Source organism: Poecile atricapillus, chromosome W, assembly GCF_030490865.1.
Source record: "Poecile atricapillus isolate bPoeAtr1 chromosome W, bPoeAtr1.hap1, whole genome shotgun sequence".
NCBI lineage: Eukaryota > Metazoa > Chordata > Aves > Passeriformes > Paridae > Poecile > Poecile atricapillus.
Window position 1 is genome coordinate 23,917,115 of NC_081288.1, and position 27,361 is coordinate 23,944,475.

At 44.9% G+C, this 27,361-nt stretch overlaps 1 protein-coding gene across 3 annotated transcripts in view; it reads left to right on the forward strand.

Annotated features, from left to right (window-relative positions):
* Positions 1 to 27,361, forward strand: part of LOC131592421 (ankyrin repeat and BTB/POZ domain-containing protein 3) — a 165,391-nt gene that overhangs the window by 89,128 nt on the left and 48,902 nt on the right. For all 3 annotated transcript variants that reach the window (XM_058863920.1, XM_058863921.1, XM_058863922.1), the window contains exons 2-3: positions 6,743 to 6,892; positions 20,052 to 20,256. In XM_058863920.1, coding sequence (XP_058719903.1) covers positions 6,743 to 6,892; positions 20,052 to 20,256 — 355 coding nt within the window. The remainder of the gene's footprint in view (positions 1 to 6,742; positions 6,893 to 20,051; positions 20,257 to 27,361) is intronic.

Sequence of the window (27,361 nt, forward strand, 5' to 3'; positions counted from 1 at the left end):
TGTCACCCCATGTGTTGGCTGTCCAGCCCATGGATGCATGCCAGAAAACAGTATCTCCAGCACTACCACAAAGACCACTGTAGGAAACTGGGGCGAGACTTTGCGGATAAATAGGAGGAGATGGATCTCCATTTCTTCTCTCATGGGCTGGCTTGCTCCATGTTCACTTTTTGTAGTTGTTTTTGTGGTGGTTTTGAGGATTTTGAAGTTTAGCAATTCATTTTGGCAAGACTAAAGATTTTCTTTTCTCTATATCTTAATAAAAATAAATGTAAAGCTGTAGTTGGTGATTTGGGAGCTCAGTTTCTATGTTTAGGGGAATTTAATTTTCTGATTCTTCTTTGTTTTGTAATATATAGCCTGAACAATCAAATCCATCCTGCGTTCCGCTTGGTTGTGCTCCACTTAACTGCTTGGTGCTAGCAGAATATATCCTAATTTAGTTGAATTGTTGTTACTTGTATGCCATTTTAAGCAGCAGTGATTGCCACTCATTATCATTAGGCAAAAGCTATTGCCTTTAGAGGGATCCTAATAGGGAGGACATCCCAGTTAAGTAGAACTGTGCTATGAAACTTTGTTACAAGAAAAGATACCACAGTCGCATTTTGTAAATATAATTCTATTACCTTGTCTTCCTGTAGCATCTGCTCTGGTATCTCACAAAGGTGCTCTCTGCTTTGGGTGATTCAGTTAGGCTCTCAGTTCTATAATTTTTAAGCATTATTCATTGGCTTTTCTCCTGTTTTTTCCAGGAGAGAAAGGGTGATCTCCTTTGGTTAAAATGGATAACTAAAGGCCTTATGGTCCTTTCCTGACACTCTTTATGGTTTTCTCTGACACTCTTTATTTCACCTTACTATACTCTCCTGTGCTTTACTTTCACTTTCTCTATGTATGAGACATGAATATTACCGCACCTACATAATACCAGTGTCTTGATGTGAGGTATGGAGCTTTGTAATGCCTTTTCATGCCTTTGGATACTGGGTGTGACAGACACACCAAGGCTGTCCCTTTAGTCTCCTGATTCCTGTGCCTGCTCCACCCTTCCTCCTTTGGGCTGCTCTGCCTGCTGTAAGACTCCAATTGTGGAAACTTGATCTCACCACCTAGCTTTCCCAAGTGCTTTGCATTTTCTCCATGCAAAGCCACTCCTCGTTATTTAACCGGGCTGGAATGTGTGGAAAGAAGACACTTTGCTCTTCTTGCCTTGAATGGTTTCCAGGTCGTCTGTTAGCTGAAAGCAGTGGCTGATATGATTAGCTTTAAAGTTTTCCCTGTGGTCTCGTTCCTGTAAGGAGAGTGTTTTCCATCTCCCTTGCCCACCAGGTGGACGGGCTGAGCCTGGGAGTGATGCCACAGGTTGTTTAAAACAATGGAGACCATAGGGTTTCTTTCCAGGTGTGAGCTTTGACTGTCACTTTACATTCACCAGCTCTTGGGCACCTGTCAGGGTGCTGAGCTCAGGGTGCTGCTGATCCCATATAATCCCTCAAAATCTGCTGAGCATCTGGATGGTCTCCTTCTCATGTACTCATGGTTGCCACAGCTGCAGAGTATGGGGTCAAGAGAGTTTTTCTGCATGCTGGAATACCAACTGTGATGGGTTTGCACCTAGTCAAGTATTTTGCTGCTGCAAAGGCAGCTGGCCATACCTTTGACCCTTTTATTTTTTTCCCATAGACCTTTATATTGTAGATCTCAAAATGTTCTCTGGTGCTGGAAAGTATTTTTGTACATGAGCTTGTAGAAGAAAAGGGTTTTGTTTTGTTTGGTTTTTTTTTATTGGATGTTTTGTGAGCTCTTGAACTTCACATGATTATTTATGAGAGCAGGAGACTGGACTCAAAGACTTTCTAGTCCTGTGTTCCCATGTAATAAAATTTACAAATTGTGATGACTGAGGGGATTTCCTGCTCCTGGAGGCAGTCCTCCTGGGTAAGGATGGCATTTACTTGAGCAGTGTAATATGCAACATCATGTACTGGGGACAGCTCAGGGTTAACTACCATTTTCAGACTAATTTTGTACAGCAATTTTCCTTATATCTATCCTGCACACTTAAATTCTATAAATTCTTAGTAGCATCCAGCTGTTCCTTGCAGTTGGGAGTATAAGCTCTTTTCCAGATATATACATTTGCTTAAGATGTAATAGATAAAGAGGGAGGTCAAAGATTATTTGAATTACTTTATCTTGAAAGTAGGAGCACTTAAATAAAAATAACAAGAGAGCAGCAAAGCATTCATGCTTCTGTTCAGACTCTAAATTGGTATAAAGAAGTCTGACAATCTTTCCAAATGAATGAATGGTGAAATGTGAAAAAAAAAAATCTTACGGTGTTTACAGCAGTTATATTTTTAGTGAAAACAAACACATTTGTATTAGGTTTCTGCTAGATTCCTCAGCCATGGGTCAATTCGAATCACATTGTTCAGTGGGCATTTTTATTAATTTAATATCTTTGGAAATTTGTTTTGCTTAGAGCATGGAATTTGATTACTAAAGGAGAGAGAGGAGGAGAAGAACTTGAAATGTGGGTGACATTAGATGTCGCAGACATATGAATATAGGCAATGCACATATATATAAATTCAGCAATAGTTGAGGTATGGGCATGAGGTTTTGTCATTTTGTGCAGTACTCTGGGATTTTTAAGTCCTTAGGGACTGAGCTCTGGCTTGTGCTTTAGGTGAACCCAGAAGGCAGGAAAACATGAAATGTATTAATTTTGCATCAGATTTTCTCTATGATGTTGCTTTTTCTCTAGAGATTTGGTGGTGGTGGGGGGAACATTAGGAGGAGCTTATCATTGTGACTTTCTTCAGCATCCTGCTGATCTTAAAATGTATAAATTTCTCTTCAGTCTTTTACCTATAGATTGCAGGGTACTCTGAGGTCAAGGGTGAACACAGCAACGTTGGGTATGGCCCGTTCTGGATGTGTCCATGCAATCCTAGGTAGATCCATGCCCCAGGGAGGGTACAGAGGCAAGGGGAAGCACCAAAAGAGGTGAAAAAAATCCAAATACACTGGAGTGCTTTGGTTATCCTGCCTTGCTCCAGCACTTCCCAGCAGTTGGTGTGTGTCTGGGTGGCACAGAGCAGACAGGGATGTACCGACGGAGTCTGGCCCGGGATGCTTCATTTCCACTCCAGTGAATCGCAGGGAGGAAGAGGGATAAAATAAGGGGCAAAGAAGCACACAGGGTTGAGTAACCATGCAGAAAGGAAGGACAAAGAACAGTGCTAGTTCAGAGAAAAGACAGGTACCACAGTTCATTTCTGAAGATACTGCACAGAAGTCTTTGGTGTGGAATGACAGATAGAATTGGCAGTGACAGCCAGAAAGGGAACAGGGAAAAGCTCCTGGTTTTCAGGCCTTCAGAAACTTGAGGTCCTCACTTGTTTCTCAAGTTCAACACAATAAGGCTGAAAAAGCAAGTGAATAATACCAGTTGGCAGAGAATTAAAATAAGGAAGTTGAACTGTAGCCAAACCAGTCAAAGATGATGGTGGCTTTTTAGATGTTTCTGTCTATAAAAAAAAACTACTTATCATCACAAAGTGTTTTTTTCACCCCCCTTCCCTTCAGTTTGGTATGGTCTCTTCTTCCCTACTGTAGCCTTTCATCAGAAAAATTGAGTTTCACATCAAACACTGATAAAAAGAGAATAGGTTTTTCTTCTAAAAAGCATTTTAGTTGCTCTAAGATTTTTGGGGTAAACAGTTGAAGCTAGAAAATTGGCTGAGATATATGCCCAAACCATAAAACTCCTTTTCTCCATGCTTGTGAAAACCAGATTTGATCCAGCAAAATTATGAGTTACAAACAAATCTTCCGTCACTCCATTGGTCACTTGATGTGGTCAATTATAATTTTGAAGATGATGATGGCTATTGTGTGTCTCTGCTAATCTCCAACCCAAGTGTAACCCTTTGGCATGACACATCCTATAATTTGTTAAGTTTTCCAACAATGGCTCATTTTGCATTTCATTGGTGCTTTTCTCTCCAAGAGCCTAAGAATATGCTCCCCTCACTAAAGACCAGAGTAATTAATCATCAGGGATGTTTGTAAGGAAAAGGCCTGACTGTGGGAACAGTTATAGGCAAAGTAGAGAATAAATTTTTATATCCCACTGCATAAATCATTTTGAGAATTATCTTCTGTACATAATTATCATTTTGAACCTTTTGAATTTTATTTGTAAAGTTATCTTAAAACAGTATTTTTTTTCTCCACACATAAGGTGTGTTTTTGTAGAAAAATTATCCAGTTCATTTTTTAAAGGTGCCATAAAGATCCTTGTGCTCTATTTCTTGTTGTTAGAAATCTCTTAGAATATTAGATCATTTTTACATCTGTTTTCTGCAGGGAAGACTCTTCCAATTTTGTCTTAATTTCTATCCATTAAAATGATAAAGAAGAATCTAAAAAAAAATGAGAGCAAATACTTACTAAACTGTGCAGGCAAGCCTGCATTTTAAATGCAGGTGTTGTACTTCTCGAGCTCTGTACATCCACAGAATATAAATGTTGATCAGTGCACCAAGTGTTTATGAGAGTCAGCCACTGAGTGATGGCAGGAAAATTTGAAGAGCTTGTTTGATAAGCTCTTGTCACTTTTCATTCCTTACCTCTCGGCTTTGAATTCTTCCCTCCCCAGGGCTTTGTCAGGTGTCCTGCTCTTTCTCTCCAGGGCACTTGCTTATGAGTTGTGTTACTCTTTCATGACCTTCTACACATTCATGGGGTTGTTACAAGCCTGGGATCAGGGCCAGAAGCTGGGAATGACATCTGTTCCTGCTCCTCCAACTCCAAGATTGGAACAGGCTTTTGGGGATTTTGTTCTGGTGCCGCTGCTGTGTGCAGAGGATGATCCTGGTTTAGGTTGCTGTCTCATGGCCATAGTGGACAAGACCTTTAGGTCTTGGTTTTCCTAGTGTATACTTCTTCTCTTTTCTTTGGAATAGGGTCATTGAACCTGAGTCACCTCTCTCCTCCCAGGATAGATGTTTTTAGGTCTGTGCTACAAATATAAGTGGCAGACTCGGTTGCAGGGAGGAGATGGATGTGAGGAAGGGAGTCCAAGGCAGTTGGGTGAAGCTAACAAGATGTCTGAGAAGCATCTCCTTTCAGGTGCATTTCTTGGCCTTGCAGTGCTCCAAAGCACTTGACAGTTCTATCAGTCTACTGACAGAATTACTGGTGGGTAGAGTTAGATGTCATATATTTACTGAGCTGGAAACTAAGCAAGTTCTTCCCTTGAAGAAAAATATTAAATTTGTACCTCTTCCTTAATGGATTTGGCAAAGGCTGCTTGGCCTATAAGGCAGAACCTACACTCTGTATTTAAAGCAAGGAAGGAGTAGTAAAAACTAACGGAAAAAATACATTTCTGTTGCAGTCTGCAACCTCAGGATCTCGTCCAGGGAAGCAGCAGGATTCTGGGGACCAGCATCAAACACCAATGACATGGGCTCCCGGTTCATGAAACCATTTATTCAGCATGGGCACAAACTCGGATACAGAACAGAGAGCGCCCTGAGCAGAGGCACAGCAGGGGTTTTTGAGGGACAGAACCCCCCGAGGGTCTCCACCTTTGAGGGTGGAGTTCAGGGTCAGGAACCATTAGAAGCACACCAAGGGAGAACCCCCCAGGGACTCAAACCCAATCAGAACACCTGGGCCGCTCTTCAGAAGGGGTTTGGGGTGGGACAGTGTTAACTCTTTGTCATCCCTGAGGCACACTGCCACACATTTCCTACTCTGGCTTGTTTTCAAAGGTAATATCTGGAGATATTTAGGCATCATAAAGAGGTACAATTCCACTGCCTCCCGTGGCTCTCCCCCTGTGTATGTCCCAGAGTGATTGGAAAGGTGTTGCTGTGAAAAGCACAGCCATAGCTGACTGCACAGAGCCTGGGAAGGGAGGAGAACTTGCTCTCCAAGCTGGACCAATGTAGCTGTTGCCCAAGGCTGGTAATGCAGTGTTTGCTCTTGTAAATATGTTCTGATTTTTAGCTTGACAATGATTTTGGTGAATAAATAGATGCCCTCCATCTATTCCTGAGGGTTTACATGTCATGGCAGAAAGTGACTTTTGTGCCTGAATGAATGTATATGTAAATCATTTTATGTCAGTAGCTTTACTTTTGCCCTGCACCATAAAAATTCACTGCTCTGAGGGCTTCTGCATAATGGGCTTTTGGAGCCCAAGCAGTTCAATGGCTGGGGGCTGTATTTACAAAAGGAATTCAATCAGCCATCAATGACACTTACAGCATCTTGATGCTGTCCCTTGTTTTGGCAACTGACAGTGAAATACCCTTGCAGGAAAAACTTGTAAATGTGTTGTCTCATATGTGATTTTAAAGCAAATCTTTAGGAATTCTGAGATACCATTAGATACCGTTTTCTAATAATTTTTTATAGGCTTGAAGTAGTGTCTTGGAGTCTTCTTTGAAATCCTCTTTGAGCAATCCTCCTAGGTTTTTCTGTAAGAATTCTCCCGAAGTGACATTGTAATCAGCTTGAAGATATTCAGAAGGGCTAACAGGGGCCACTTCTGCATGAGTCATCTGTGACATTGTGTTACAGATGCTGGTTGTCTTCGAGCTATGGACATGTAGGCTGTGTCTTGGAATGTCCCCAGAGCTATGTGGTGGTGATGGCAAAGTTACCATGCTGGCTGAAATTACATTGGTCTTCTCCTTTGTTTTTTTATCCACTGCAGGTGTTCTGTGCCTGCCAGACAGCTTGAACCTTCACAAGGATCAGCAAAGGTCAAACAAGCCCGGGGAGGTGCAGATGTTCAGCCAGTCAGAGCTGAGGACCATCGAGCAGTCTCTACTTGCCACACGTGTGGGGAGCATCGCTGAACTCAGTGAGTACCAGGCAGTCAAGAGTGTTTGGATTTCTTTCCTTGAAGTAAAGCAAAGCCAAGTGCATTGCCTGGTTCTGCGCAGGAGAGATGAGGGGGCTGTGTAATGTTGAAGGAGATGTTGGGCAGATGTAGCTGTGTTCATGCTCCATTGTTAGTTCAGGAGCTGAAGATACAGGAGGAAAGAAGTGTTGTGCAAACTCGTGGAAATGCCTGTGGCTTGTTTGCATACACTGCTCTCAGTTTTAAAGGTGAAAGATGCTTTAGTCCATCTTCCCTATGATGTATTTGAGAGCACCTCTCAGCCTGGCCAGATTTGCAAGTGTCTGTTGTATTGGTGTCCTGTCTCATTTCATGAGATGTCTGTTTTATCATGGGCAGGCAGAAAGCTGAAGGCTGCAATAATTAAAGGAAATACTGTCACATGTTTAAGGCAGAGCTACTTTGTCCTCTGTCAGAGAAGATCTTTTACCTGCCTTTCCTTCTCTGGCCCTACAACTCAAACCTGCACCAGATGGATTAACTCCTGAAAGATAAATTGTTTGCTATTAATCAAAGCACTTTTTGAGAAATATGGGAATCTGTGACATTTGTCAAAATCAGAAAACTTGGCTTTTTGCACTAGTAAATGGTAGGAGGCAAAGGCTGTATGCATCCTTATGTGACATGGAGATAAAGTTACCAGAAGTGCTTTGTTTAAACTTCTTTTTTCTTAAGAGAGAAGCATTCCAATCACATGTTGGTAGTCTGGCTAGATACTGGAAGCTATGTGTGGGAAAGCAGACCCATTCAGGCAAAAAAAGTGGGTTTTTTTCTGAGGTTTGTGAGAAATACTGTCAAGTTTTCCTGAGGTCTGTTATGAAATTTTGGGGGAGAAATGAAAAATACTCAAATCCATGAAGATACAGGCTACCCAACCTACTGCTGTTCTTATTAATGCATTGTGTGTTACCAGCATCATAAAGAACTCCTGTTCATTTTTCGGCACTTCCTGTAGCTCCATCATGGTTCAGTTTCCTCCTGTTCATGGGCCGTGTTGGGTGCACCAAGGATGTTTGTCTACAAGACACAAGATGAATTTCTGTTTTCAGCTTGCTAATTTTAATTTGCTCTGGTGCAGTGTCAACAAGCCAAGAGCCTTAGTGTTGTTCCATCTCTGGAATCAGGTGTTCAGTGTTATTTAAATGAAGTAATTTATGCTCATTTATTTCACGCGCATGAAACACACAACAGTGTTGTCTGTATGCCAACTAAATTATGCATGATACAGCTCTCTTTCTTACACTTCATATAGTTGGGGTTTAATAAATAGTAATTTGTGGGTATTTCAGGGTGGGTGGAGTTTTTATTCTGGACTTTTTTGGACCTTTGTACTCAACCCAAAAAGACAGACTTCTTAGAAGGAGCACCCCATCCCATTTTACAGGTTGAACTCTTATCGCCTCTAAGTGTCCTGCCTTAGATTCAAATGGTTGGTAGGGTTTGCTTTCTGTACATCTGTTGACTGCAAATGCAGGCAAAACACTCTTCAGGGTGGCCAGTTGGAAGAACAGAGCATGTCAGTGGGAGCTGGATGCAGCTGTCGGAGAGGCTGGCACATCCAGCGGGCTGGTAGCCCTCCAAAAAGCCCTGTGGCCAACTCGAGGGATCCTCCCTGGCTGCTGCAAGCAGATGCATGTCAGGGAAGCAGCAGTGGGAGGAGCAGTAACTGGCAAAGCTTGCAAGGCTTGATATGCTCAGCTGGGTAGAAATCTGTGCTGTGGAGCAGTGTCGGTGCAGAGTTCAAAACCAAGCTGTGAAATGTGGAAGGAGTTGCAGCATGTTGGTGGGCAAAACCCTCTGTGTTTGGAGGAAAAATGATGAAGTGGGAGGAAAATAGAGCAGAGAGGGGATACAAGTAGGTTTGCTCTTTGTTCAGTGCTGGTGTGTCTGTCTCTGGCATCAGCAGTGGCTGTGAGCCAGAGGTCACAGCAAAACCTCTGCCATGGAGGGTGGGTGGGGAACCACAGCGTGGGGCAGAAATGCAGAGCAGTGGGGAGAAGGTGGGGGGAACACCTGGGGATGATGAAGGCAAAAGGCAAAGGATGATTTATTGTTGCCCTGGTGGTGTGAGGGGGATGGACATTGTGGAGAAGAAAGAGGATATGGTAAGCATTGCCATGGAGAAAGTGAGATATGAGGGAAGGATCAAATAGGGAAAAGCTCCTGCTTTTGTAGGGCTGAATAAAGGTGATGTGGGAGACTCTCTGGATAGGAGGGAATTAAGAGGATAGCACTTGAGAAGAGGATCAGGAGGAGGAGGAGATGGCAAGCAGAAGTTAATGACAAGGGCAGAAGCTCGGCTTGTGGAGCAGCAGAGCGAGCAGTCCCCAGGCGTGTGTCTGCATTGTCCCATCAGCTTGCAGTATCCCAGGAGCCATAATTTCATTTCTGTTCTCTTCAAAAGAGCACAAAAACAAGGGCAAAGACTGATCTTGCAATGAAGCAATTTAATTTTATCTCAGAAAAAAAAAATTTTAAAAAAGCTATTCTAATTGAATGAGATTTCCTATAGTTTATTGACATTAATAATTAAAGTATTGTAAGTACACAGAATAACTGGAATTAACAAGTGTCTGCATGTGGAGGAAAGGCTTCCCCTGCTCTCAGTTCTACCCAGAATGCTTGCATAGAGGAATGTGACCAGCTGCTGAGCTGCTGGAGGCTTTGAGACCAGGGAATCTAATCTGCCCCATGGAAGACAACAGCTTGCAAATGAGACCTGTGTTCTGCCCTGCACCTGTATTTCAGCACACATCTTCTTAGTTCCTTTACAGTCTGTCCTAGGGGAAGAAGAGATTGACAGGGTGAAAACCCTTTTATCGTGTGGTACCTTTACCCTGCCCTACCCATGATGGCCTTCATGTGTCTGCATCCTTTGTTTTTTCATATATTGTCAGTGTATTAGGAAAGACAACGTGGGTAAACTGGATCTCCCTGGGTGTGACAGAAGATAGGAGAAAATTGGGGAAAGGGGGGAGGTCAGCACTGTCTGGTGATGCTGCCTGCCATTGAGGAGTCCTCCTAGTCAGACAGGTGCAACTGGACTCATGGATGCTGCTCTGGTCCTGCCAAATCCTGCTTGCCTGGTGCTTCTGCTCTCATCTCCAGGCTCAGCAGGCAGCAGGCACTGGTCCTCGCTGGGACATGGCCTGGCTGGCAGTGGCCAGGTGAGGCAGTGCCACTGGCCACGGGGCGCTCTCCAGAAAATAGGAAGAGGTGATTTTGCTGACTTAGGAGAAAAACAAAAGGGAGGTTTCATCTCCAGGACTTAGGAGGAGAATGTAAATAGACACCTAATTCTGCACCACAATTACAGCAGTAATGCGTGATTCCAAGGCAAAGGCTTAAAAATTAATGTGAAACCTTATTCATTAAAATACAATGAACATGGCAGAAAGTTAAGGAACAACAATAAATCTGGTCTATGTTATATTGGCATTTAGTATTCAGCGGTTGTAATTGCCTACTACAGTGTGTTTTAAAATAATGTAATTTCATTTGAAATGCTTATTATATAGAGAACATTGGGAAGAACTGAAGCACAGCAAAAATAATAGGATTTTAAACAGTAGCCTGACAGTATTTCACTGTTGAGTCTTAGAGAAAATATTTCACAGGAATTTTTTTTTTTCCCTTTTTTTCGCCACAGTTTTTTTCCTTGAAGTTTCCTGCATTTCTAGACCAGACCTAGAGGAGAAATGGAGGGGATCTGTTTAGGTTTTTTCAGAAAGTTTTGGGGATTCTCCTAGATTTCTAATTGTTCTTTCATTTCTTCCCCTTTCAGATGAGAAAAAATAAGTAGAATGAATAGAAAAAGACAGGAACATTAGGGAGAGCTTTTGCTGTGGAGAGATCCCAAGATATACTGCATTTTGACCTTTGAATATTTTTCCTAACTTCTTTATATGCATATTTGCAATCCACAAATATTTATGTTATATTTGACTGCATAATGCTCCAAGACACCTATTCATCATCCATCTAAAAATACCCCTGCTGGCTTGGAGACCAAATGCAGAAGGAATGAGGCTCATAACTGAAGGTCGTTGCTGTTTTTTGGGGTGAAGAGCATGTACACTCTTTCTCTTGAGTGTGCACAAAAGTGGTGAGAAGGTAGAGCAGAGCCTTAAGGTGCACTGGGCACCAATCCTGGCACCAAGAAATGCTTATCCTTCACTGCCTTGGGGTAAAGACTGTCAAGGTGTTGGTGTCTGATGTGGGACAACCACCCTGTGCTGAGTGTGTTTGTAGGGCTGCAGAAGGTGTGTGTCTCAGCACAGGGAGGTAAACCATGGCTTAGGATGTCATCCAAAGTGTCTCTTAGTGTATGTCTTCAGGTTAGAGCAAAAAACTGTTTGGGGCTTGTTTTGTGTGCAAAGATGGCCAGTCTGCTGTGGCTTTCCTGGGTGAGCAGTCTGCCACCCAGAATTGTGCAAACCGCAGTGACTGGTACTGGTATCACTCTGAGTGTTAACCACAATGAATAATCATTTTTATTTTAAACTGATAATCTGAAGATGTGATTTAACACTGCTGATATCAGAAGTTTTTTGCTTTTGAATGGTGTTTAATTTAGAGCAGTCCCCAGATGTGATGTTCAGGCTGGTATTTTCTCCCTGTCACCACTCAGGTCTCAGCAAGGTTTTGCATTTTGCCATTGGAAAAATGCCACCCTCCATCCCCTCTTTTCATTACACATCATCCTCTCTTTGCATATGCAGTGCTGAATGTATATATTTCCAAAATAAAAGCCTCCCAGTAAATCTTGGCACCTTTTTAGGGATGAAAGGAAGGGTTACTGCTCGAGTGTAAGTAGGAATGTGATTGCACATACTGATACTGTTTTTCATTTCTCCTCGTAGCCCCAGCTGAGGAGATGATGAAAGTCTGCATCCCCTCCTTTGCCTTTTCATCTATTTTCAATCCTCTGCAGCCAACAGGAAGGAGCACTGCAGGAGCTGTACAAATTGATTTATGTGCTCTAAATAAGAGGTTAAACCTAGGCTTAGAATCAAATGCCAGGGTAAAGGTGCTTGCTGGAAGGGTGGCATCTGAAGTAGTGTTGTTGTAAGTGCTCTGCTAATTTATTGCCAGGACAAAAGCCCTGTTTGTCAGATGTATTTCTCAGATTAAGCAGCACTGTAGAGTAAGACCAAGCTTATTCCCTGTGAACAGTTTGGTTCATGGAGCACAGTGCTGAGCTAAGCAGAGGCACTAGCCAAAACTTGCCATTGAGATGGAAGTTCTCCCTTCTGCATAGTGTTTGGCCATAGATTGGCAGCCTGTGTATCACCTCTCCAGACACAGTGATGTTTTCCTGGTTTTCAGGGGCCCTCCCTCTGCTGGGTTATTGCCCAAGGTCTCCAGGTCCGCACTCACCCGCTTTTTGGGTGTCTGATTTGCAGCTCCTCCTTGCTGATAGCCACACATCATCCAGTTGGTGTGTAAAAGTTAGAAGCTGTTGGGATGCTCCTCAGCAGAGAAGCCCACCCCCCAGCAGAGAACAGAAGGGAGATGAATGCAGTGATTAAATGGTACGGATTTTCTTGCCTCTGTTAAGGGCTGCCTGGTTGCAGCCTTCCCGAGCTGCTACTACATTCTTCTTGCTGCCCTCTCTGAGTGATGGACCCCAGCCTCCATTCACTGCACTCTGCATCTGTGCACAGGAAAGGTTGTGGGTTACTTAATAGTCCCAAACAACATCCTGCTTTTCTTCCCTTCCCCCTGAGGGGTTACCACTGTCATCAGCCATAAAACAATACATTTATATTTCAGGTGAGATGAAGCGTGAGGGCGGATAAGTTGAAAATACCAGCTTACACCCTACTTGGGCTTTATCTTCCCTTTGACTGCCCTATTGACCAAGGGGGTGGATTTCTGTCTTGGGTAACAAAGGCAGCTTGTCTTGTTGCTTGTCTGGGTCCTCAGTGCTCCTCTGGGGGCTCCCTGGCTGCCTCCATGGGTGAGACTCAGCCACCTTTGCCTTTCTTGGGGACAAGCCCAGGGTGGCTTTGTTCCTTCAGGGCTTCTACCTCCCATGTTTAAGCCCACATAGGTTTGATGCTTAAAGGCAAAAGGCATTGCTGTGGTGGTTGGGGGGAGCTGGAGCTCCAACCTTCCACCAGCCTTCCCCAGTACACCGATGTGAACTCCCACAGAACTCAGAACAAAATGGCATTTTCCTTTCCTTGCAGGCCTCCTCATCCCTGCTGTGCAGAGTGCAGGTGATTGCTCAGGTCAGGGTGAGCGCTCTTAGCTGGCCTGCTCAACCATGGGTGCTCCTAAATTCCATTGGAGGATGTGGGTCTATGTCAGGCCAGAGAAAATCCCAGAATGGTGGTCCATAAAGCAGTGATGTTCCACTGAGTGAAGGCTCTGCATTAGGCACATGAATAGCTCATCTGAGTCAAAGCTTGTTTTGTTTGAAGTTGATGTGGCTTAAGGGGAATCAGACACAAACATCATGCTTGCCATGTTGGATTGGAGAGTCTGAACGTGTGAGTGTTGTTATAATAGGTATGTGAACTTGAGAGGGTTTAATTATTATTGTGGCTTTTTTATGGGATATATCCAATCCCTGATTTATCAGTCTTCAAAGGCTTTGCAAGCACTAAATTGCATGCAAACACTTACTGCGTAATATAAATAGAAGGTTCTTGTGATGGTGGGGCTAAGTGAAGATGAAAAGATCAAATGATCTGTGGGAGGCCACAGGGAAGCCACTGCCAGGAAATGGGCTGCTTGCATCCTGGTTCTGTCTTCTTAATTCTGAATCTGGGACCACAGTTCCTTCTTTTGCTCTTGTGCAGAAGAGATGAATGGCTTTTAGGAGAAGAAAAGGTTGCCTGTGGTAGCAGGTGGGGACACAGAGTGGGACAGCAGAGATGGCAGAACTGGGGAGGTTTCTGCAAGGTGAGCTCAATGATGAATTTGTTGCATTTTGGATGCTCCACTAACTGTGGGTTATGGCACCCCAAGCACACCCACAGCCTGAGGCAGCTGGAATAAAATCTGGAATAGACTGTGTGCCAAGAACAATTTAGCTTTTTTATGTTTGAAGATACTTCGTGCTAAAAGCGTGCACGCCGTGAAACACACTGCACACTTTCTAGTGTGCAGCCACCCTATCTCTGTGCACACTGCTTTCCTGGTGTATATGAATAGTGTTGAGTTGACAAGAGAAAACCTCACAATAAATCATTTGAGGACAGGTTTTGCTCGAGCAGCTTTGGCTCAGCTGACTTTTGAAATGTGGAGATTGATGTACTGCTGGAGGCAGAGGAACGTGGAGGAACAGTGCAGCTGGAGTCAAGAGCGTAGGGATGGCTTGGGTGGCTGAGGGTGACCTGGTAGGGGAGACACAGCTCAACTGCTCATGTTCACCTGCAGTGATGTGCTGACAGGTGTGTACTGGGGCAGACTGCACCAATTTGTCACTTTGGTGCAGAAACCAGAGGCAACAGGAGGTAGAAGGGGAAAGAGACCTAGCTACACTTTGGGAAGGATGCAGAATGGCTGTGGCTACCAGCTAGCAGTCTCATTAAATAGACCGTGGTTTATTGTCAGGGTTATAAATTCATGGTTTTAATACAGTCTCCCCAGAGCTGGTTGTGAGCAAAACCGTAGATCCAAGACTTTTGTATTGAAGTGTGAAATGAATCTAGGTCAAGAAAATGAGTTTTGCACCTGGCTCACATGCTTGTGAGGGGGAATCTGCTGACCATGACATGAAGCTGGCATCTAGAAGGCAGCTCCCTGATGCATACTCCTCCTGTTCATGGTCTGGACGGGACACAGGAGGTTGTTAAGGGCTCTGAAAGACATACACATCTCCTGCCTATGGCTCTGGCCTGCTCTTAGCAGGAGGAATTATTCACCCAGGAAGCTCAGCAAATCAGTAATGCTGCCAGTGCAGGGCATGATTCCCAAGTGCAAACTACACATGTAGGAGTCAAGGACAGCTGGAAGGATGACCAGAGTAGCAGAGTAGTGTTATCAAACTGATGGGTGCTGCCTGCACAATGCTGTTGTGCTAAAAACGTGGTCTCCTGCTGCTTCACAGAGTGCCCCAGCAGGGCACCAGGTGGGAAGGCAGCTGCTGTGGAAGCAGGTGCTCCTCTTTCTCCCCTGGGTTTTGAAGGAAAGACGCAGGTCAAAGAACTGAGTGGCTTAGTTTCAGTGTGCAAAGACATCATTGCTAAGTTGTTCAGGTAGTTTTAGAACATGCTTTTAGAAAAAGAAAAGCATGAGGTAGGTGTGGTAAGGAGCAGCTGCGTAAGGATCTGTCCGTGTCGTTCACCCCGGGGCTGTGGCTCTGCAGGCGCACACTCAGCTCTGTGTACACATACACATGTGTCATACACTTTTGCCTCTGGCAGTTGCTTGGTCTGAAAATAGTTAGCCTGCTCCTAGGCAGGCAGGATAGCATCATCAGGTCCATCATGATAGATCAGAAAACCCCACAGGAAGCTTCTCAGACGTGGGCATTGGGTATCTGTCATTTTCTTTCTCTTCCTTATTTTTTGCCTTCTTCTGCTCCCCCAGTACAAAATTGGAAACAGATGTGTTATTCTTTAAACACCAGGCTCTAACATAGTAAAAGCAGTGATAATAGTTTTTACTGAAGCCAAACACAATTTGAAAAAAAATAGCCTTCAATGGTCACTGCAGAGAGGGCTCAGGCTGAAGCTGCCCACTTGCATGTTGTATGTTGTAGTGCACCCCCATGCAGATGGGAGCAGCTTTACTTTGCCTGTCACATCATATCTGTGGCTTGAAGTCAGTGAAGCTGTTCCCTAAATATTCAGTGTTGCCTTAAACCAGGCCCGTGTCACAGCATGCGCATTACGTAATATTTTCAATCTTTAAATCAAATGTATGTGGACCCTGTGCTCACCGACCATGCTGAACTGACAGCAGCAGTGATGGGGGAGCCCGGTTTAGTTACGGGAAGGGTGAGATGCTGGCAGCTGCAGTGGCAGCTCTGCACACACTGTGGTGCAGAGGTGGTTTCGTGGGTTTTTGGTAGCTGGTGTGTAAGGCACGGCCTTTCTCCTCTGGGCTGAGAAGCTCCACTGTGGAGCCGCATTCCTGGAGCCTTTCCGCATCCGGAATCAGGGCTGCAAGGCAGTGTCAGCCTGGGGCTTGCTGCTGCCTTCGCTGCCCTCTGGGAGCCTGTCCTCTAGTTGTGGCTTCCCAGCTTTGGCAACAAAAATGTCCTGAAATGTCCCCCCACTTCGCTGTTCTTTTTCTTTTTTCTTGTGTTTACCCTGCGCAACGTGATGTTTTCGTCTCCCTGGCTGTGCCTGCAAAACAGTTTGTGCGTTGGCTCACTTGGCTTATGTTGCATAAATTACGGAAGTTTTCATTGAGTTTAATTTTAAAACAATATAAAATTGGCAAGCTCTCTTGTCAGGCAGATCAGCTCCCCAGTCTGTTCTTCAGGTGGTGGTACAGGGTGAAAATTTGATCAGTGAAGGGCAAGGCAGGGATCTCTGCCAAACCCCTTGGGTCATGATGCCACAGCCATCAGGAACCTCATTCATGGAGTTACAAGGTCAATGCAGCTGCTGGGAATTTTATTTTAGATGTGTTCTTTCTGGAAATGATGCACTGAGGAATTTATTGGCCTTTCAGATGTGTTCAGCTGATACAGCCGAGACATATTTTCAGGGCCAAAAAAGAAGCAGAAAAGGCAGCAGTGCTGGGAGCAGGTAACCTGCCCTTGCAGAGCTTTGCTGTGATGAGCGCAGCCCTGAAGAGCAGAGGTGGCTGACACTGATGAAGGGGTAGCACAGACTTGTGAAGGGGGCTTATCTCTCTGTGCTTGGCCATAAATTCAAGGTTGCCCTCATTGTTTAGATACAACACAGCTTTTACAGCTGTCAAGGGCAGCATCATGTGTAGTTTGGGTTTCCCAGATGAGGCTGGAGTTGGCTGATTGCTGGAGAGCAGACCAGTGAGTCCCATCATGAAGCTGATTTCAAATCTGTGGGCTTTGGGGTGCCTTGGAATCAAAGAGTCTCAACCCTTGGTACATTCTAAGGAGGGAAATGGAGAAGCAAAAGCATAATGGCAAGGAACAATAGAAGGAACAAAACCTGGTAGGGATTCAAGACAACACACACACCCCTAGAACCAGATGTTGCGCTGTGTGACATTTTAGAGTTTGCCTAAGTGCTGCCATGCAGTGTGTGCATGTGCCTGTCAGCTTCTTCTTGGCCTTCTTGGCACTGATCCTGGAGAACAGATATGCAAAGGCACGGTCTCTGCCCTGGAGAATTGTTGCTGTAACTGGATGCGGCTGAAGGAGGCAAAGGGCACTAGGGCATGTATCGGATTGTTCAAGGTGACGCTGTGGAATAAAACAGAGCAGTGATTCCTGTCCTGCCTCCACAACTCTGCCCATCGGGTACCAGTATAATGGGGCTTTTTATGCTTGCTTACTGTTCTCTGTGAAGCTCAGTGTTTTATAGGTATTGATCTTTTAGGCTTTGAGTTGACCCGAAGAAATCAGTCAACTTACTGGTGAAGAAATGATACAATAATTGTTAATATAGAAATTATTTCAAATGTGACTAGAGAAAGCATAACAAATGCAAAAGAAAGACCTAAGCAATCAGTTCTTGGTATAATGTAATTAAATGAGACTTAAATATAAAAAACATTAGTTCAGCTTTAATGGTATGAATTGTTTTGGGTATTTTTGGAAGCAGTAGAGGAAACACAGCATACAAGGATGAGCTCCTGGTCATATTGGTACGGATTGGAGCTTTGCCTTTCAGCAAGGCTTGAGTTCCTCCAGCCTTGCATCAGCAGTGATGCTTAGCTGCCTCTCCTGCCCACGTCATTCTTGCTGCTGCTTTCCCTTCTCACTCACTGTGCAGCTTCCTCTGGTCCTGGGCGTGTCATTGGGGTCACATCACCCCGGCACTCAGGGAGGAGTGGGATGAAGTAATGCTGCTGTCAGAATCTGGGCCAAAGTCTTAATTTTTATTCATCGTTTGTGACAGAAGTCAGAGGCATTCTTTAGTGCCTGCTGTCTCAATCCACAGAAATAAGACTGGCTGTGTGCTAAACTTTACCCATGTTCTTCACTGCTGTAATGGCTTGTGTCTGAAAAGGCTGAATTTAGTGTGTGTGTGTCTCCCTTTTCTCTGCCTTTGCTATTATTGCTAAAGCTGGATGTTGCAGCCACCATTTCTATGTAATTTTTTTGCCTTCTGGAGAAAAAAGGAGGAATTTACTATCAGTAAGGTTGCTAGCAATTAAATTGGCCTGTGCTAGACTTGGCAGTGCACATCTGCTGTGTCTAGAGTGGGCTGAGTGAAAGAGGTCCCAAACTTTGCTGCTGCTTCTGGTTGCCTGCAGATAGCCTTGTGCAGGAGTGGGGAGTCATCTCAGTGGCACATCTGTTTCTTCTGCAGACCTGGTCCTGCATACTTTCCACATGCATAGTTTCTCTTGGAAATTATGAGCATGCAAAGCTGCAAGATTGGTCCTATCATGGCAATTTCCTGGCAGAGGGAAAAGACAGAAGCTATTTTTAAATGAAAGCTTTGAATCAGAAGAATACTGCAGAGTGAAGCAAAAATTTGTGTTGAAACCCTGAAATCATGGACTTTGCAGTTTCGTCATGCCAGTGGTTTTCTTCTCTTCATGGTTTTATGGCTACGTTTTTGGAGGACTGGGCTGAGATTTTTAAGTGTGACATTTCTGTTCTCCCTGGTATCCATTATCACTGCAGCAGCAGCATTTTCTGTATGAGTCAGGCTGGAGAGAGGTGATGTGTTGTGTTCAAAGGTGGGACTTCGCAAAAACCCGTAGTTCAGCCATGCACACAGTCAGAGTGTTTTTAAGTTTGTCCAGGAGTTCATTATTTATCCCCTGCAATTGGTTTTATGCTTCTACCTTGGAGTACATCTTAAACTTTTCCTTCCAAGTTTCAGTGCTCAGTGGTCACTTGGGAAAAGCAAGTAAGAGAAAGTGCGTGACTTCTTCTTAACAGTGGAAAATTATGTCCTCTTTTTCTCATCACTGGCTTTTGTATAGCTTAAGAATGACCCAAAGGGCTCTTGCTCAGATTTTCATTTAAAACAAACCAACTGATTTGATTCGAGATCATTATTTCCCCCAAAAGCACTTTCAAAATGATTTGAACATGTGAAAAAAGGCAGTTTAAAACACAATTGTTTCCCTGCCTTTGATAGAGTGGTCACTAGTCAATAGACATAAAATCCACTGCCTTGGAGGGAGATGCTTTAGTTAATTAGTTACAATCAGTGTTGTGCTAAGAGACTGCACTGCTGCTTGCCCATGTGTTTGCCTGGTAATCTCATTTGCTGGCTTTGCTGATCCCAGTCCACATGTTGTGGCTGGATTCCTATATCTGCCTTGTGATGGAGTGCCCCAAACTATATTAGTGCAGGGGTGACGATGAGCATCTTCCTCTTTGTCCATTTTCAGTGCTCTGGAAACTTGGGGGGCCAGGTGAGCCTATTTAATAAGTTTTGCTTTTCTGCTAACATGAAGTTTTCCAGGCCTAGCCTGGACTCATAAAATTGATTTTGGTTGCACGTTTTATATGTTGGCTTTTAGCAAAGACATCTATTTTTTCCCCCTTTTTTTTTCACCTACATGCTCATTCACATCCTCCTGCATTGCTTTGTGTGTTACCTGACTGCCTCTTTCCTCATTCCAAGGGGCTGGGTTTCACTGTCCCTCTGACCAGGAGCATGCAGCTTTTGGTGCCACCTCACACGATCATTCTGGGGGGCTGTGGGGTTTTAGCATCCTCCAAAGGCTGCTAAGTAGGTAACTGTGATCCTGGCCCAGCTCTCTTGGTGGTGCTGAGATGGGCCAGCCTGATGTTTCCCACACCACATATCCTGCAGGCCTTTGTGGGCTTGTCTGCAGCCTGGGTACGTCACACCACACCACATAAACCACCAGGAAAAGTTCAGCCTGGTGATGAGTAACACCCAGGATCCCGTCCTACCTCGATTCTTTGCACATGTGAGGTTAAGTGGCAGGGTGGACCAAGCCAGCATGCCTTTCAGTTTGCAACTCAGGAGAGGCAGCTGAACAGCCTGGCATTCACCTGGCTCTTGCTTTTTTCCAGGTGACCTGGTGTCTCGGGCGATGCACCACCTGCAGCCCCTGAATGCCAAGCAGCACGGCAACGGGACGCCGATGCACCAGAAGCAGGGATCCTTCTACTGGGAGCCGGAGGCCCTCTACACCCTTTGCTACTTCATGCACTGTCCACAGATGGAGTGGGAAAACCCCAACGTGGAGCCTTCCAAAGTCACGCTGCAGACTGAGAGGTAAGAGCCCCTGCACAGTGCTGGGTGCTGTGGTGAGGATGTTGTGTTAATAAATCAGCCTGGCTGGCTAATTGCTAATTACAGCCTGTGTGCGAGAGGCTGCGGAGCAGTCTGCTTGGGTTTGGGATCGCCTCCTTGAAATCTGCTTCTCTCCCCGAACTGCTGCATGGCTGAACCAATATATATCAAAAGTGACACCCAGTGGCTACAGACAGCAAATTGGTTCCAGATGTGCACTTGGGAGAGATTTTCTTTTCCTTTCGTTGTTGCTCAGCTATTCTGTGTTTTGGAAAAGAAAATGAGAACTTCTATTTCTGGCCTAGCAGGTTTGGGTTTAAATGTGTTTTTTTTCCCCTACGCGTTAATAGGGCTCAACAGCTGTGATTGGGGAAGCGGAAAATGAATAGAGTAGTGTGTAGAGGGGAGAAGTCATTAAGGATGCTGGGCTCCAGCCACACAGAGTAACGGGGCACAGGGGTGACCTCGGGGCTGCCCTGGCCAGGGATGTGGTAAGTGCCAGCTGTGCTGCTCTTGTCCCTGCCCCAGGGATGGGCAGGGCTGGGGAGGTGCACCTGTGGCCCTGTCCTCACTCAGGGTCTGATGTAAGGTGAGAAGGATAATGCCTCTGAAGGTGGCAGGCAGGGTGCTCAGCACAGGGGACAGATTGCTGACCAAGAAAATAAATCCATCTCCCATCAAAAGCCCAGCAAACCCTCTTTTAAAACATGTCTCCAGCAGTGTGCTGGGGCACACTCTGCTGCTTCCCTGCCACACTCCTACCAGCCCTAAACCAGGCGTCCCCAGTACAGAGATGGGAGGTGAGGCTGGTGCTTAGAAGGTGCTGGATATGAATTCATAGGCTGGGTATTGTGGTGATGCAAATGCAAGCTGGTTTGTCAGGCTGGGCTCCACATTTACACCCAGAGTATGTATGGCAGTGTACATGTGAGCCAGACTCTGATCTGTACATCTGGGGCTTGGCTATTGTTGCGGGATGAGGTCTGCATCTCAAAAGCAGCATTGAAGGGTCTCATTGTGTGTGTAGTTGTAAATGGTATATAATATGATATCTTAATTGAAATAGTTTTTTTATTAGTTGCAGAAGAGCATACAAGATGAAATTCTGGCATTAATGATGTTACTGGGAATTTTGCCATTTGCCTTTGGATGGCATTTTGTTTCTTTTCAAGTTTGGGTCGCTCTGTGAGCATGTTTGTCACTTTTTGTTCTGTTATTTCCAAAGTTTGAAAAAAAACAGAAGGGAAATGACAAGAATCCAGAATTTTCTCTCTTTTTTTTTTTAATTGTTTTTGATTTCATGATTTGTCATCTAGTCTTACTATTGTGGAAGGCCTAACTCACATCCAAGAGTGGTTAGTATGCACAAAAAAAATTTTAAAAAATTAGAATATACCCTCACCTGATCTGTAGTTCCCATCTGTGGGAATAATGCCACTGGAACCAGAGGAAATATAGGGGTGAATAAAGCTGAGCCTCTGGCTTTGTAAGATTTCCTCAGGCTTCCCTGTACAGGAGTGAAAAGGGCAGGGATATTTGAAAAATCACTTTCAGCATTTGCTTTAATAAGTTTTGCTTTCTCTGAGGTTGCCTTAACACACATCCTCTTTGTTAGAGCACTCGACATACTGATGATGTAAAACGATTGTTCCTCGCTTTATTTTGAGCGCTCTGTCTGGCAGGACGCCTTCCCTTGGCAGGGCAGTGAAGGACTGCGGCGAGCCCCAGAGCAAGTACTCGGTGTTACTGCCAGGAGCCTGTGGTCACCTCTGGAACGAGCAGACACATCTCCTCCTGCCTAATCAAACATGCATTAGTGCTGGAGTGGGAGCAGTGCAGGGCTGAGTGTGAGCCCGGATATTTCCATGGAGCTGAGCTCTGGAGTTTCACCAGCTGGATGTAACCACCCTGTGCTGCTCAGAAAGGAGAGCAGTGAGGCTGACTTCTCTCTAGTGCTCTGAGGAGCCTTCCTACCCAGCTCCCATGTTTTGTTTTTTTACAGGCAGTCATGCTTTGTGGTCCATGACTTATCTTTGGTGGCTTCCGTTTCCATGATGGGGTTTTATGCATTGCAGGGAGATGGGTTTGTTAAACGTGACACTTCTATATGCAGAATATTTGCGGGGTTTGTGTTGTATCTGTTGCTGTATTTGCTCTCCAGCTGCAGCAATTGTTTTTGTTCGGTAAGAAGGCCAGAAGGAAGCAAGGAGGTCTAGGCATCTTTCCCCATCCTTGGCCTCTCTGTGTCCCTGCTGGTGCAGAGAAGCCAGGACAGTGTGGATCTGGCTGCAGGCAGTATTTTCATGAAATAGAGGTTGTCCTTGGCTCTTTGTGAAGCCAACCTGGCTACTGTCTTGGCCCCTCCTCCCTGACAGTGCAAGCCCATGGAGGCGAGGGCTGTGGGGTGCAGCCAAAGGGTTCTCCCAGCATTTGCAGGGCTTGGTGGCACCGTGAGGCCATCCCATTCTTCCCACTCATCTCCAGCCCACCTGGATTTTGGCTCTGAACAAGGCCAGGCTGCAAAGGCTGTACATGTGCTTCTGCAGAGGCTGGATGTGGGAGGGGAATCCAGTATGGTGGCATTGCTGCCTGGCTTAGCACTTTCCAGCTCAGAAAGCAGTACCTCCCTCAGAGCCTTGGGGGACACATAAAAAGGGATTTTTACCTTTGAATAAATCTGGCACTTCGTTTCTAGGGAGTGTTTCTCAGTGTTTGCTCTTCATGGAGGTAGAGAAATGAGAATGCAGTATGTTTTTAATAGTATTTATCTTTACAGAAAATAAAAGGGAAAAATGACTATATAGTGAAACTCTTGGTGCAGGTGGGGCTGCTTTCATGGGAGGGGGAAGAGTGGAGAGTGGCCAGAATTGCTCAGAAAACCTGAAAAATACTCCCCACTTCCTAAAGGCTGACAAACCCAACCATAAGATGGATGTGTGATCCCCTCCCACCCCAAACTCATATTCCTTCAATCTGACCACTTTGGCAGAGACTCTCTGATTTTTTCTCACCAACACAAGCCAGTTCTGCTCACCCTGGATACCACGTAGATGGCTATTTTGGCAGACATGGAGGTACAGGGAGAGGGTGGACCTCTTTGTGGGGTCCCCCTTTCCCTATTGCACCCAGCTGGGATGTGCTGGGGCCATTTATCCTCATGATAAATATCCCCATGTGCTGGGTGTTGCTACAAAAGCAGTGCTCCTCCGGTGCTCCCACCTGCAGGAGGCTGTGGATTATTTAGGTCTGTGATTCTTTTGCTTTCCTGGGAATTAAAAAAAGAAAACGAACTGTAGATGAGGGTACTATTGTCAAGATTTCTTTCTTGCTTGCTGCTTCTAGCTTAATAAAAAGATCTGTCCCGTGGTTATGTTTGGCTTGTCAGGCCCTATAATGCTTCCAAAATTATTGCAAGTAATTTCTTAAGCACCGGAAAGCGCAGAATCTGTAGCTGCAGATTTGTGTGATGTTGTTTTTCCTTAAGTGGTTCCTTACCCACTTTTATCCACAGCTGTATTGACAAAGTCCTCATTACTTCCTAAGTTGCCATGTTCCCTATTAACAACTCCTTGAGAAGCTGTGGCTCAGCAGCTCAGCCAGCCCAGAACCACCCATTGATTCACAGGCAGCCTTCTCCAGTGCTTCCTCTGCTGCTCCACCTTGGAGGAGCATTTGCTCCTTGTACCACCTGGCAGCTGTTAGCTTTTCTCCTCCAGTCTTAATTGAGTTGATGGATATGTGTCTGGTTTTAACCTTCTTTTCACTTTTCCTTAACTATTATTCCTTATATGGGGAGCAGTCCCTTAGGAAACTCCCATGGGCTGTTACTGCTTGCTTTTAATCTTTCTGCCTGCCTTGCATGCTTACATGGACACACAGACACAAAAAGATGTATGTTCCCTGCACATGGATACACCTGCAAATTGTAGACTGTGGTCATTCATCATTAATGGAAAGAGTTTGGGTAACCTCAGTTTTGTTTCATGCTTTGGGTAACTATTGGTGTAGCTGGCTAATTAATGGAATGCAGCTCCTCTAATGAGAGGAGTGTTCCATGCTATTAAAAGAATTTTTTTAGTAATTTGAACTCTTTCAGAGTATTTTTGTAACTGCTACAGCCATGTGTGTAGTACAGATTATACCTATAGAAAAATTTCAGTAAGAGAACTAGGGGAAAAGTGTCCCTGATTTAAATTATTATGTGGTACAAACTCCCTGGGTAGGGCAGTCTCCAGCAAAGACCAGAAGAGAGTGGTGAGGAATGCTAATGAAAAACAGGCAAAGCACAGGGAATATGGGAATCCTGCAGTGAAACCTGAATGAACCTCTATATGCAGAAGGGATTACACATGCTTGGTGTGCCAGTGTGCCATAGCACCGTGTAACCCTATCTATTTTTCATCCACTGTTTGATTGGAAACTTCATATAGTAAAGCTGTAGCCTTGCTGAAGTAAAAATTGAGGGCAGAGTTGATTTCATTTGGAACCACTGAAAAGAAATCCCAGTGCATCCTTACCTAAATCCTCTGGATTTGCATGCTAAATATCAAACTTCCCACTTTCTAGAAATCCCTTCAGCAGTGTTATTGGAGCTGCCTGCAGCGTGTGAGGTGGCACATGTTACAAGAAATAGTTCAGGCATTATTTGTAGCTGTTACACAGCAATATCCTTGCTGGACTGGGTCTGTATTCTACATCTGATTTATCAAGCTGGACTTCTGCTGTCTGTGGGATGGCTATAGGATTTTCTAAGTAGAGGAGACTGCATGCAGCCCTGTGAGAAGTGCATGGTATCCAGGTTGTTCTGTGCTGCACTTTGAATGCTGGGTGTCCTCAGGGATTTATGCCATTGCCAGTCGTGTCAAATCTGATGTCAAAACTGCCAGTGAAATATTTGCCTGTTGTGGTTGCTGGCTGAGTCATCACTTTAACTCAGATGCGTTTCAAGTCTCAGACATTAATGTTTTTAATGCAGGAGAGGCAACAGGGGCAGCTCATTCCAGCCCTGGATGTGGGTTCAAAACCCATGATTTGCAGATACCCGTGTGTGGACTCTGGAGCACCAATGTCTTGGTACACAAAAGCCTAAGGATAAACCCTTCCTCTGCCTAGGCAGGTCTCATGAGGCTCATGTGAGAGCAGGGAAATTGGATCCTTCATCCTGAACAAGATGCAGAACTTGCTACTTGGGCCACCCTTAGCTGGGTTCAGGGGTGGCAGAGCAGCTGCCTAGCACAGAGTAGCTGCATGAACTCACATGGAGCATCAGCTGGCACTGCTGAGTTTCTGAGAAGGATTGGGACTGGCAGCTTTTTGAGGGCATCAAAAAATATTTGCTCCCTCTGAAGACAAGTAGCTTATGGTGTAAATATAAATGAGTTTTGCAGCCCAGAAACCCATCTGAAATGCATTCTCGACATCGGAAAAAAAACCATGCTTTTCTGTCTTTCAATAATGCTAAAAATGGATTAACATTGCATATATATTTTCATCATATGTTCCAAATGAAAACTTGTCAGAACTTAGGATGCTTTTCAATTAATTTATTGGGATTTTCTTTAAAAGCCACCCGAGAAAACATAAACCAATATAAAGAGCTTTTTACAATGTTAAAGTTGCTGACTCACATCTGCAAGAAAAAACATCTTCCTATCTTTATCTAGAAAGGCTTTTTTGTGTAAAAGTGCAGCGTTATGCTGCTGAGAAGCACCTTTAACTCTTACTTGGTAGCTTTTGCAAATTTAAACAGCAGCAACCTCTGTGTACCAATCTGCCTGTCATTGCCACAGAGGTTGGCAGTCAGCAATCCTTGGCTGGAGCGAGAGAAGAAACTCCACACCTACACCACCACCACCCTCCTCAGCAACCAAAGGAATCCTGCAAACACGTCATTTGGAGCAATTGTAGCAATTGTACCAAGTTTAATGCAGAGTTGGGTCCTTCAGCTGTGTCCACTCCACAGCTGGGGATGCCGAGGGAGGGACAAAGGGAGACAGCTGTGGGAATTCACATCCGAGTAGGATTATGCCTTGGGAATTTCTCTCTTCTCATTGTGGCTGTCAAGCCAGTCCTCTCCCTGAGGTTTGATTAATGCAGGCAGTCAGTGAGTGCATGTGGTGGGGCAAGGGCTCCATAGGTAGAGCAGTGGAAGAGTGCTCTGCAGAAGAGCGGGGTGAAGTGCCCCTGGAAGTAAAGAGGATGTTGTGCTGCACTTGAAATGGTAATTTTTTCCCTTGGAGCACTGTGATTGTCTGGAAATCTCATGTGTACTGATGAGCTCTGGGACCTGGAGCACACTCCCAGTAGGCTGTGCTGGGAACAGGGGGCTGGTGCCCCATCCAGGGTTTGTGAGCCTGTGTGAGGAGCATTCAGAGGTGATGAGAGTTCTTAATACTTGTAGGGGAGAGGGAGCAGCAGAGAGGAAGAACTCCAGCTGCTGGAAATCCAGGAGAGAGTGGTTGTTTATAGTGGTCCTGCTCTGGACAGAAGGTGGACTGTGAAGCTGGTCAGCAGCCAGCAGGGATTCTGCACCCTGCAGTGATGGTAGGGCCTGTGAAAAACCAGGGCCAGGGATTATTAGGAGTTGGAATTTGTCAGAGTGCTGGCCCTAGTGCTTTGCAAATCCAGCATTGCAGCAGGTGGTGTCCAGACAGGAGCTTCATCTATCTTCTCACAGACCCATGCAAAAATAATGAAGCATCCTATTGCATTTTATGGTGCACAATTTCTCATGGTCTTTCACCTGACAATTTCTCCTGTTTATATACAGGTAGACTGCTACCATAACAACAATAACAATAACAGTACTACTACTACTGCAAATAATAATGGAAAAGCCTGAGTTATTGCATATGCATGACAAGAGTTTTAATATCTCTGTGTGCCAGCAAGCGAGGGAGGGGGGGCAGTGGGCAGCCCAGGAAGGCTGTGTGTGGCTCTGGAGGGAGTGCAGGCTTTAGGGAACCCCTCATTTGGTTACATTTAGGTTCCCCCCCCAATAACATCTGCTTTTCTGATGAGTCATTCTGTAATTGAGTGCTCCAGAGACATCAGCCCCACAAAACTGAAATAACTTTGAGGTCTGATG